Genomic DNA, 13,126 nt, shown 5'->3' on the forward strand with positions numbered 1-13,126 from the left:
ATTTTTCATTCAAATTGGAAAGCTGATTTTTAATATAATCCACATCTGCCCTAGCTGGTTTGGCTCAGTGGATAGAGCGTCAGCCTGCGGACTGAAGGGTCCTGGGTTCATTCCAGTCAAGAGCAGGTGCCTGGGTTGTGGGGCTTGACCCCCAGTAGGGGGTGTGCAGGAGGCAGCTGATCAATGATTCTCTCTCATCATTGATATTTCTATCTCTCTCCCTCTCCTTTCCTCTATGACATCAATAAAAATATATCTCTAAAAAATAAATAATACACGACTTCATAAATAAACATAAGGTAGACTTCCCTTGTGAGCCATCATTCCCACCTACAGAACTTTAAAGGGCAAGACAGCTGGTAACGGAGCTTGGAGTACTGCGTAATCTCAACAAATGGAATGGAACAGGAATGTGTTCGGCTATCAGAGCAGTCACACTGCGTGCACACACAACCAACTCCACACCCTTTTAATTTCAGTGTTTTTGCTCAGTGCTAGAAAAAGAGGCATACTTGCTCGCACAGGATCCAGTACATGGCTGCAAAACCTAAGCATATCTCACCAGCGCCTCCTAGAGGCCATGTGAGGATATAGGCTGGGAGGGTAGCAAGGGCACCAACCCTTTTCTTGAATTGGGAGTTTCACCTCTCCCCCCAGCTCACATCCACCCGGGCTGTGCCGCCCAGACTAAGAACTCGATTGTCGGAGTAGTTTGGCGACTCTAAGAGGCCTTTTAGAGGAGTAAATAAACTGCTGCACAAAAGGTTAATTTCATCGCTTGAGGAAATTAACATGAAACACACGGAGGGGTTTCAAACTCGGTGTTGAGAAAAGACCACTAAATATACTATGCACCTACTATTTGGCGCGCGCGCGCACACACACACACACACACACACGGATTAATCTGCGAAGTTCCAGGGTGCAGATCCAGTGAACATTGAACCTGGCATGGGTTTTTTACAGGGTCCACACGCTCTTGCCTGGTTGCTGGGAATGAGGGCTGGGAGGCGCTGGTGCGAGGGCAGAGCTCGAGTGTCTGTAGGAGTTGCTGTTCCAGAGAATTCATTACTGTCTAATTGCTCTGATTTTAGATCAGCAGAGCGTGTCAGGCGGCGGTGGAGAACGAGATCGAGGGAGGACAACGCGAGAGGGAACGCGTCGTGCACCCTGCGGAGAAGTCGAGGCGCTTTGTAAGTAACTGGCGAGCAGTGGGATAGCAGGAGCCCGGCGGCGATGCAGTTGCAACACTTGCGCGCGTCTAAATCCTGCGGGATCTGCGGGGATCCCGGCCCCTGTCCCCATTTAATGCTTGGCTCCTCCGCCCAGCGCGCAGGTTCTGCTGCGGATTCGGGGGGCATGGAAGGGTGGGGAGCGCGGAGGACAGGCTCGGGATGAAATGCAACCCCTCCCCCCCGGCGGCTGCAAACATTTCGCCCTGGCACCACCGCCTCGCTGGCCCCTGGAGGAGCCAGCACAGCCCAGCCTCCGCCGCGGATAGAAAAGGGGGAGTGGGGGGCTCCGAGAAGGGCAGGAAACTGCCCAAGGCCAGGCTGCAATTAGGCAGCGGCCAAAGCCCGGAAGCGGAGCTGCCCACCTGCTGCTGTCCAGGCTGGGGCGCAAGTTCCTCCAGCCGGGCTCGGAGGCTGGAGGCGGTGGGAGCCCGGCAGGTTCTCCCCGCTGGCAGAGCCCGGGGCGGCGGGTGTAGCATCCTCTCCTCCCCTCCCCGCGGCGGGTCTCGGGGCTGGACGCGCGGCCAGACGCGCTGCGATTGGCCAGCAGCGGCCGGGGGCGGGGCCAGGCCGCCGGTGTCTCGTGGGCCGCCTCAAAAGAGCCCAGGATATTGCAGAGCGCACTGGAGCCCTGGCCAGCGCGCCGCCTGCCCCCGCGCCGCCGGCAAGCTGGGTCTTGGGAATTCGGCTTCGCTTTGGCGCCTTCGCCCTTACAAACCACTGGATCTTACATGCCTCTGGGCCCCCCCTACTTCCACTCCATGTCCCCATGCTCCTGCGCCAGCAACAGGTAAGGGCTGCTGTGTGTTTTCGTCCCCGCTTCCGTCTCGCTGCATGCGTGCCCTGGGGAGCGCGGACTCGGGCTGGGGCTGCCTTTGGTTCCCGACTCTTTCCCTGCCCCGCTGCTCCAGAGGTGCCCAGCTGTCAGGCTGCAGGAGCGCGCACCCACGCTCCCTCCAAGTCCCGGAGCATGCCTATAGAGTTCGTGTGCGCACCAGCACATCCCAGAGCTAAAAATACTGAGACATGCTTGGAACAGTTGAGCAATCGAAACATTTCCCTGCAGCATCTGTTTGTGCTCATAACTTCCAATGCACCAGCTGTAGCGAGATACTGAGTTTGGAGACAGGGGCGAGGGAGCTTGCCTTGGATTGTCGCTGGAAGGGAAAAAGAGGGGCGAGGGGATAGGGCAACTGGGGTAATGGTCTCAAACCTAGGCAGATCCGGGGACTCCGCAGTAGTCTCGATCCTTGGCCTTTTTATGTGATTTCTTGGTCATTGCTTGAAGTATAGAGTCCAGTTCCAAACGGAGCAAGCGTCTCAAAGTTGCTTTGCTGGGAAGAGAGAGGCAGCCGGAGTTGGAATGGAGCCCAAAGACCGCAACACGCTCACAGGATTGTGTCACTTTCCCCTAAGCAACTTGTAATTCTTCATAATAATAATAATAATAATGCTAATACCTACGTGGAAGACAGCATGGTTTCTAGGGAGGCCAGTGGGGGAGACGACTTTTTCTGCAAAGAAATTGCATCATAACATAGACCGATCATGACAACTGGGGGAAAAGTAGAGATGGGAGATGGGCAGTGTAATGCTTGTGCCTCAGTAAGCAGAGCAGTAGGATGGTAAGCAGGATAGGACTGTGAAACTGGGGCTTCTCATAGGCTCAGACTTCACCTTTACCTGTTAGGAAATACGGCAGGATTTGAACACATGCTTCGGGTATGCAAAGAGTGCACATTGCCTTTTACTACTTTTATTTTCACATTCATAATCTAGAGGCAGTGAGATTTCCTCTCGCCGCTGTTGTATGTCTGCTGCCCATTACATTACCGTGCACTTGTTAGCTTTTTCCTGCTCACTTCCACCCCCGTCCCCGGAGTGTTTTATTTGTATTTGCCATTATCTGGAAAAATCTCCAAGGTCAGGGGTAAGAGGTGTGACATCAAGGGCTGTGGGAGGGGTGAGAGTTGGGGTCAAGGTCATTTCACTTTGCCTTCAGCTCCTCCCCTCCTCCCCCTCCCCCCCATGTTTACGGCACTTTCTTTGGTGTTATTGGTGTCCCGAGGAATATTTGTTCTAAACTCTTGTGAATTTGGCATTAAAAATCAAAAGCCAAAAACAACCCGCAATATTTCTACTTCCTTGAGACTCTCCAGTTGTCGAATCTCCCGTTAGCTGTGGAGACCTTGTATGACTTTCCAGTAGCATGAAAGATTGACCACATCTTTACCTGAACAGATGGCCTGTGTTCAGTTTTCCTTTCGTGTGTTTTTTTGAGTATCAGATCCGTATATTCTTCAGCATTGGCACAGGCTGAGGGATGCTCCATGCATTGTTGAATGTCAGTGTTGTAGTGGTCACATAGATAAGAGGGTGTCCCCCTCTCTCCCCCTCTCCCTGCTCCTCCCTCTGTTTACTGAGCTTCACAGAGGTTGCCTTGCTAGCACTTGTGCTCACATAGCAACATGTGCCCAGAGCACAGTCAGGCTGGTCTATATGGCGTCAGCTGGGGAATAGCTACTCTGAACACTCATTAGCAGGCCTCTCTCTAAGCCCAGCTCACCCTCCTTTACGACCCTCAGTTCCCATCCTCAGAAACTTTCTTACTCACTACACCATGGCCACTGGATGGGACACATGTATTCTTGTTTATTGTTCACCATTGCATTTTTCTGGTTTTTATGGTCCATGTCGGAAATATTTTCTATATGATAACCATGATTTGGGGTCACTCCTTATGTTATCTCCTTGATCTTTTCCTTTTCTTTAATCCATAGCTCTCCCTCCCTTAACATCTACCTAAGATTGAAGCGCTGAACTCTTTTTTTCCATTGCTTATGCTTAATTTTGGCTCAGCCTATAAATAGTCTTACCATGAACAGCACCACATGTAGCCTCTCAATTTCCCAGAAACATTTTCTACCTCGTTGGGGATCGCCTGGGTGAAAAGATGATGTGTGTCTTTCAGATTGCCATCAGGCCCTTAAATATTTAGGCTGGAGGGGGAATGCACACGTGGTTCATCCAATCAGATATCGATTCTCCTGCCTTGTTCCCACCAAGGAGTCACAGAGTGTTCTCAGCTGCTCTTCATCGATCCTTTCTCACAAAATTAATTTGAATCTATCCCTAAACTACTGCACGGAAGCCCTGTTCCTAATGGAAGTTTTCCCAGATGCTCATGAATTAGTGATTTTCAGTGAGAGAGGAGCAAGGAAGTTGTCTGCTTGCCCAAAGCCACCACCGGGTGTGTGGGCAGGTTGGTAGGAAAGTCATTCCTCACAGTGGGCTATTAAAACAGTGGACCTACCAGATTCTGGCAGGTTCTAGATTTTTGCTATGGAATCAGCTCCACCAAGTCTAAATGTATCTTCCGTATGTGCACACACACATATATATATATATATACATACATCTGTTTTGGAGCATATCTATTCAAAGTGACAAAAGTCTCCATTTTGGCCCCCCCCCCCCAAAAAAAAATATATTTTCATGGCAGAATGGTCAAATTTGTAAATGATGCGCTGCATGTGGAACACATTCTGTCATTAGCAATGGAAACAGGACAATAATAGTCCCTCTATCCAGGCTCTTTTCTAAGGCCTAAATGCAGAAAGCTGTTCAGAGGAAGCTGGTAGTGTGTGTTTTGTGGAATTCAGACCAATGTCCTGGGGTCGAGTTTTGGAAAGTTGTAATTCAGTCTTTAGATTTCCTGTGGTTGTTATGCTTTCATCTGGAAAAGTGCAGAAGTAAGTCAGAAGAAATGTGAGGCACTCCCTCCGATGGAAGGGCTATTCTGAATCAGGAAAAGGGGATTTCTTGGTGTCAGTTTATAGGATTCCGAAGTCAATCAGAACTCAAGGATACATGTACTAGTTAAATGAGTCCTCTTCCTTACTCTTTTTTTTTTGGGGGGGGGGGGCGGGGAGGACACCTGTATTTGGTGTCATATCACCTCTATCTGGTTTTGTGCAGAAATGTTTGGCAATTACACCTGAGCCAAATCAGCTGAGGCCACTGTTAAAAAAAAAAAAAAAGTTCTTCCCATGTTCAGGATCTAGAACCCTGAGGAGCAGGAGTCTGGTTTCTTTTGTCCGAGTACAAACCTTACAGGGAAGCAGACAAAACACTGAAGCAGGTGGAAGACTGGGAAGGCACAGTAACTTCTTTTTATAAAGTGATTCAAAGACACTTTTAAATCGGGCATCATTTAGGTGTCAAAAGCTGCCAAAATGTAACACACATTGCAATTTTCACAGATGACTAATCTCAGGAAAAATGTGTTGGGGCACATTCTTGCATAATAACTTGGATGAAGAGGGAGCGGGGAGAAGACAGTAGCAAGGCAGTTTTCAAAGACAATGCACCTCGCCTCTCTGCAAGGGGGTGCGCAGGAGCAAGACAAGCGATGTGCTTTTCTCGTGTGCAGCTGGCTTGGCTGCGACTGGTTTTGTTAACTGCTTCACCTTCACATGGTTTGGAGGGAGAAAGACACTGTGGAGTCCCCATGGTGAGGGCTTCAACGGATGCCTGATCTTTTTAATCTGTGGTTCCCTGTCCCCCTTTAATCCAGGAGATAGAGCAGGCTCGTGTTGATTTGTTTAGTTCGACGTTGCATTCATTTATATTCGATAAAGAAAACACCCTCGACTTTTGCTCAGGCCTTTGTCAAGTCGTCAAGGGAAAAACAGTGTCTTTGGAGCCAAGAAGGAAAGTTGTCGTCAGTAGGTAGTTTTTCCCTAGGACAGGACAAGGCAAGAGGAGAGAGCTGAGAACTACTGTTTGTTTACATTAGGGAAAGGTGGGTGCCTTCTCCATAGGAACATATAGCAAACATCAGCGCGTGGAAGTGAAAGTAAGCTGACATTTATGATCTGTTCCTACAACCGTGCCTCTGTTTGGGAAAACACAGAATTGGACTCACATGAAATGAGTTCCTGCCTTATCTCAATCCTCTAAAGACCTGGTCCTTTGGCTCAAAGGTGCTTACTTCCGAGCCAGTCATTACACACGGCAGTCCCATCTCCGGAGAATTTCAGGACCGATTGCTAGGCAACAGAACCAGCTCTCTAGCCCCCAGAGCAAACTTGCGTCTTCAAGTGAGAATCGCTTGCATGAACGGAGATGTTATGGGGCATTTCTGCATAGTGGCAGCTGGAAGTGTGTGGACTGATGGAGCCGGCCCACACAGTCTCCAGAAACTGGGATCCATTTCAGATGATTTTTAAGGGCGGCCTGCTGAGTTGCATTTAAACAAAATAACCTGTGCCTTCTGATTTCAGCCTTGTCATAGCCTCCCCTAATGCACCTGCAACTCAGTTAATATTAACATTCTGCATGCCTATGGAATGTTCTCTAGATGTGTCCAAGTTCTAAAAGCTGCATGATACACCTTGGCATTAGGCAGTCCTCCTTCTGCTTGATAACTTGCAAGTAGAGAAAGCCAAAGAAGAGAATGAGAGGGGAGTAGGAGACCCATAAGATAGAACATTTTAGACTGCTTGCAAACAATAGGAGGAAAAGGACCTGAAATTTTGGTGGAAAGACTGATTTTTATGCTTTTAAAGAAAATTAAAGCCATCTTTTAGGGCACAAGGGATTAAAATTCCAATAATTCAATGTAGGGTATATTTATCTATATCTATCTGACTCTGTGTCTTGCTGGAAATGTTGCCTCGGGGCCTAGAGCCCTTAATAATGACTTCTCTTGTAATGGATGATCTCTCTGTCTTTGGCAGGACCTGCTCTCTGGATGTCAGCTGAGTTACTAAGGTAACTCTGCATGTCAGTAGACAGACCTTGGTAGGACCTCAAGGCTCCTGGAGACCCCCCATCTCTCCTTATTTATTTATTTATTTATTTTTGGTGTGTATCCTCACTGAGCATTCAAAACTGTTTCTCCAAAGGTTTTTGCAAAAACTCAGACTGTTTTCCAAAGCAGAAGCACTGGAGTCCACAGCAGAAGCGATGGGCAGTGTGCGGACCAACCGCTACAGCATTGTGTCTTCGGAAGAAGACGGCATGAAGCTGGCCACCATGGCGGTTGCAAATGGCTTTGGGAACGGGAAGAGCAAGGTCCACACCCGGCAGCAGTGCAGGAGCCGCTTTGTGAAGAAGGACGGGCACTGTAACGTTCAGTTCATCAACGTGGGGGAGAAGGGACAACGGTACCTCGCGGACATCTTCACCACGTGCGTGGACATCCGCTGGCGGTGGATGCTGGTTATCTTCTGCCTGGCCTTCGTGCTCTCGTGGCTGTTTTTCGGCTGCGTGTTTTGGTTGATAGCTCTGCTCCATGGGGATCTGGATGCAACGAAGGAGAGCAAAGCTTGTGTGTCGGAGGTGAAGAGTTTCACGGCCGCCTTCCTCTTCTCCATTGAGACCCAGACCACCATAGGCTATGGTTTCCGGTGCGTCACCGACGAGTGCCCAATCGCTGTGTTCATGGTGGTATTCCAGTCCATCGTGGGCTGCATCATCGATGCCTTTATCATTGGCGCAGTCATGGCCAAGATGGCCAAACCCAAGAAGAGAAACGAGACTCTTGTCTTCAGTCACAATGCCGTGATCGCCATGAGAGATGGGAAGCTGTGTCTGATGTGGCGAGTGGGCAATCTTCGGAAGAGCCACCTGGTGGAGGCTCATGTTCGAGCCCAGCTCCTCAAATCCAGAATTACTTCAGAAGGGGAGTACATCCCCCTGGATCAGATAGATATCAACGTTGGGTTTGACAGTGGGATTGACCGTATATTCCTGGTGTCCCCGATCACCATAGTCCATGAAATTGATGAAGACAGCCCTTTCTATGACTTGAGTAAGCAGGACATTGACAATGCAGACTTTGAGATTGTCGTGATCCTGGAAGGCATGGTGGAGGCCACGGCCATGACCACCCAGTGCCGGAGCTCGTATCTGGCCAACGAAATCCTCTGGGGCCACCGCTATGAGCCTGTCCTCTTTGAGGAAAAACATTACTACAAAGTGGACTATTCAAGGTTCCACAAGACTTACGAAGTACCCAACACGCCCCTTTGCAGCGCCAGAGACTTAGCAGAAAAGAAATATATCCTCTCCAATGCAAATTCATTTTGCTATGAAAATGAAGTTGCCCTCACGAGCAAAGAGGAAGATGACAGTGACAATGGTGTTCCAGAAAGCACGAGTACGGACACGCCCCCTGACCTAGACCTTCACAACCAGGCAAGCGTACCTCTAGAGCCCAGGCCCTTACGGCGAGAATCAGAGATATGACTGACCGATTCCTTCTCCGGAATAGTTATGTTCAAACACAGTCTGTTGGTCAAAGGCCCCAAACAGTGATTCAGACGACGGTACTGGCGAAGAGGTGGGTCAAGGCAAGTGGCCACCAGGGACTGAGGCTAGCCTGATGGTTCCAGAGGCAGACTCTCAGCTCAGAGATGGACGGAACACACTCAACACGCCTCCCCATGACCCGATGGCACAGAGACATGTTGTAGAATAAGTTATGGGGTGTTTCTGTGTTGTGTTTTTATAAGACTTGAACTTGCAGGCAAGCCTTGGTTGGGTATTTGACTTATCCAGAATGCTTCTCTTTAGGGAACAAGAATGTTTTTAATGGCATAACAAAGGCAAGACTCTCTGCCTTAATCTCGAAAAGCTGCTAACTACATGAACACAAATTGTATTTTTGTTGCAGTGTAGTTTTTCTATAGTGTAATTTAAAAGTCAGTATTGAACTTGGTTGAAAGCTCATGATATGCGCTTCAAAGTGCCAAAACAAGAGCCTGATTTTTTGAGGCCAGTAATTTGTTTGCTAGAATTGATTTTTTTTTTTTCCTCTCTCTCTCCTCTGGTTACATAAGGGCATTATGTAACGCTAGCCAAATGGTAGCCTCCGGGTTGGTATTTTATTTTTTTTCTTCATGATGTTAATGGGTTATCTCAAATTTTAAGTCGGACTACCTAAAATGAATACCAAAGATAATGCACATTTTTGCACAGTGGAGCTTATACTAAAAAGGAAGGGAAGCTCCAGAGCTGCCTTGAAATCAACGGACAATGACTTTGAACCTCAGCGAGACCTTGAACTGCCCTCTAGAAAAATAGGACATCGTACACATAGAGTCTAGGGAGTGCTTTTAAAATGTTGTTCTTTCATGTGAGTTTTGTATTAAAGGAAGAAGAAGAAAGGGAAAGGGAAGTTCTCACATAGGACACACACACACAATAACATCTTTTCTCTCCTGTGAGGTAGTGCTGGCCAGGCTAATGCATAAGGTGAGAGATGGTGCCATGCTCTGAGGTTGCTCCAGGTTTCCCCTGTTTGCACATTCCAAGATTGATTCCATAAAATAAGACCTTGGTTGAAGGTAGTAGGCATTCTTAAAACTGAGCCGCCCAACATGGAAGGCCAATTAAATTAAACCCTTGCGGTTAAATTCCCCTCCCTGACTCCCAGGATGGTTCCAGATGGGCTTTGCCCCACCAGCAGCCCCCTGCATGGTCCCTCCTGACCAGACTGTGTGGAGTGAGTCCCGTGAGGCCAAGGTGTGGCTGAGCCTCTGCGGATGCAGCACATCAGCTCAAGTATCCAAGAGGGAGAGGAACATGGCTTTATATTAACGGTAGAGGGTAGGGATGAAAATGTCTCAGTATTTTAGGGCCACCAAGAGCCATACAAAATAGAACATGGTCACGAGCAAGGGAGATAATTGTCTAAAGCAGTGGTTCTCAACCTTCTGGCCCTTTACATACAGTTCCTCATGTTGTGACCCAACCATAAAATTATTTTCATTGCTACTTCATAACTGTCATGTTGCTACTGTTATGAACCGTAATGTAAATATCTGATATGCAGGATGGTCTTAGGCGACCCCTGTGAAAGGGTCATTCGACCGCCAAAGGGGTCGCGACCCACAGGTTGAGAACCACACTCATGCTTGCGTGTGAGCTGATTCTTGTCCCCGGTGGAACTGTAGGACACATGGTTTCCCAGAAGCCTCTCCTGCCTGGCTGCCTGACTTGCTACCCACAATCCCCCCTCACTCCAGCTAAGTCATGGAACTCTTTTTATTTTTTGTCTGAAGTACCCTGTCTGTGAATTCTGGGGTTACTGACTTTTCTTTTTAATTGGAGTCTCAAAACCAACTCTCTTATGGTGTTATCTCCCTGTATGCCATTAAAAAGAAGCTTGTTCTAGAATCCGGTATTTGTGAATTGGTGTTTGTGACGGTCTGTGGGTTTTGAGCAGCCATATCTGAACGCAGTGCCTGCAGTGAGGTCACCAGACGTGCTGTTGTCAGCCTTCAGAGTCCTTGGGTTGGAAAACGGTGGTGTGATTTTCATGGGAACCGAGAGAGAAGTGGATGCTATTTTGAAATCCAAATTGAAAGGCAGGTTTGGGAAGTTGACTAGAGAGTTGGAGGAACTGGGACTGCGTGGACAAGAGAATCAACCAAAGAGGCAACCGTTTGGCCGTGGACAGAGAGGGTACCGAGGGCTTCTGCTGCTGCTATTTTGATATTTTTGCAAAGGAAAATAATCAAACCAAAGAGTATTCAGTCATATGTACATTAAATGAAGATACAGTGGAGAGTGGGGCTGACCTCCGAGAACGTTCCTCCCCAACACACAGAGCTGCCACTTAAAGAAAGACTTAGGTATTTGCAAAGAGGGTGGGCAAGGGGGCAGGAATGAGGGAGGGACATCTTTCAACTTCTTTCTGAAATAGAGAAAAAAAAATAACATTTCTGGTGCACAGGTTTGTTTGTTGTTTGTTTTTTTCAAGAAAATTTTGCAGAAGCTATGTTTTTAAAAGTGTACATTTTATAAAGTTTATCAGATATTTTCATATTTAAAGCCAAATGTAAATAGAAGTCTGTAAAGGGAAAAATATTGCCATAGAAAGTCTGATTTCAGTGCAGCAATTTCTGAGAGCTAGTACCTATATGCTACCGGTTAGCATGGTTTTAGCAAGTATCTACCAGCCTTATAAGGTTTGTATTGCTACGTTCTTCGGTTATTTATTTCAGCATGGGCTGCCCATTTGAAAGCTTTTTTCTAGTTATTAGTATTTTAACAGTTACAAGCTTTAAGTGGCATTTTATTTTATTGTATTTTATTTTATTTTATTTTATTTTATTTTTGGTCAAGAGCCAAGACACAGGTAATGCACCACATTGTTTTGCTGCATTTTACCTTCAAAACATTTGTCCTTACTGCTCGGGTCTCCTTCATTCATGCACACATGTCACTAGAATGCAGGTGGAAGAGACCCCGTGAACGTCCGGGGTGTATTCTTGGACGCGTGTTCCTTCTTTATTGTAAGCGAACCCTCGTTGAATTCATGTAGGACTTACTCCCTTTTAAAGAAGTCATTGCCCCTGTCTGGCTGGGCATCATATTTTTGGAAGGAGGCATAGATTCTCAGTTATCCTATTTTTAAATAAAATGTAGACAAAGTGAATCTATTTTGATTATGGAGAAAGGCATAGTTTTCTACCCCTCTAAGCATATACTTGAATCAGACATTTCAAAGATGTCACACTGTAGCACTGTAGTCCTTTCCAAATTCCTGGAGAAAGTTTTCACCTTAAAAAAAAAATTCTCCCAAGGCGTTATTTCTCCCTTTGCTTCCTTTCTTCCCTACAAACTCCCGTCCCAAACCTTGATGTTTATTTCATGAGCAGTACCCAACCCTCCCTCCCCCGCCCCAAATTGTGTTACCCTTGAAAATAACAAATGTCAGTTCATATTGTATGATAAGCCCCTTGGTAAAGGCAAGAAACGTGTCCTGACTAGTAGAGTGGGTTCTTTTTCACTCTGTGTACTAACGTTAAGGTGGGGAAACAAGTGTTGCATTCCCATCCCCTCACTCCCAACTAGAATCTCTTGTCTAGTGACATTGGGTTCAGCTCTGCCCTCCGGCGAGTTGCACAAGCCGGGCCTCAGACAATCATGATAGTTCCTATTTTCCCGTTTGCCGTCCTTTTGTACCTAAAGTCTTCCTATTGTACTGCACAAACCATGGATTGTACATATTTTTATATATTATGTCTTATTTTATTATTTCTAAATAAAAACGTAAATGTTGAACACAAATCCGTGCGAGATCTTTGGGCTTCCTCCAATGTAGAATCATTGAGCCATAAAGCGCAAGTTCGCACACAATGGGGCAGAAACCCTGATGCTTTGCATGAATGGAGCCATAGAAATCGACTGAACAGGCAGGTGCGTGGGGTGGCAGATTAGTCTAATCCAACTTAGAGGAAGTCAAGCTCATATTTTGTTTTTGGACCGAATGACCTCGGTAGAGAGAGGCTAGAAAAGACAGAGGAGAAACAAGCAAACAACAAAAAACCCACAAAGTATAATAAGGTTTAGATTTTGATATTTTTGTTGAGTGATCATAGTCCCTTTTCCTAGAGCCTAGGCTCTGTGCGGGGTTCTTCCTTATATGTTATCTCATTCTCAAAGAGCAAATCAGGACATTATTTATTGCCGTGTTAGACATCAGGCATAGGCAAATGTGTCTCATAAAGGGCCAGATAGTAAAAGTTTCTGGTTTGCAGACCAGGTCATCCTTGTCTAACCTCTACAACTCCTCCCTCTCAGTGTGAAAACAGCTACAAATAATAGGAAAACGATGGTGTGGCTGGGCTTCAATGAAGCTTTACTTGTAGCTACAGGGGGGGAGCCAAATTTGGCCTGTGGCCTCTAATTCATCAGAACTCTGCTGTAGATAAGAAGCTGAGGCCTGATGGTAAAGGGGATGGTATTAGAATGCAGATTTTATCTGTGAAATAACCACATCTATGATTAGCATATCTTAAGACCCCAGAGACTTCTTTTTCAAAATAGTTCAGATGGAGGTTCCTAGTGACCCAATGATTTGAGCCACTGTACCAGGG

At 46.9% G+C, this 13,126-nt stretch overlaps 1 protein-coding gene across 1 annotated transcript; it reads left to right on the plus strand.

Moving 5' to 3' along the window:
- Positions 1 to 1,848: 1,848 nt before the first annotated feature.
- On the plus strand, positions 1,849 to 12,311 carry KCNJ2 (potassium inwardly rectifying channel subfamily J member 2). The gene is made up of 2 exons (XM_081109878.1): positions 1,849 to 2,022; positions 7,142 to 12,311. The coding sequence occupies exons 1-2, from the start codon at positions 1,964 to 1,966 to the stop codon at positions 8,484 to 8,486; spliced, it is 1,404 nt and encodes a 467-aa protein (XP_080966004.1). The 5' UTR covers positions 1,849 to 1,963; the 3' UTR covers positions 8,487 to 12,311.
- The last annotated feature ends 815 nt before the right edge of the window (positions 12,312 to 13,126 follow it).

Source organism: Myotis nattereri, assembly GCF_964212035.1.
Source record: "Myotis nattereri genome assembly, chromosome: 16".
NCBI lineage: Eukaryota > Metazoa > Chordata > Mammalia > Chiroptera > Vespertilionidae > Myotis > Myotis nattereri.

Bases quoted from the DNA above. Each gene is read 5' to 3' on its own strand.
- KCNJ2 (XM_081109878.1), top strand. From the start codon at position 1,964: ATGCCTCTGGGCCCCCCCTACTTCCACTCCATGTCCCCATGCTCCTGC. The intron at 2,023-7,141 runs GTAAGGGCTGCT...GTTTCTCCAAAG, and splicing joins TGCTCCTGCGCCAGCAACAG to GTTTTTGCAAAAACTCAGAC.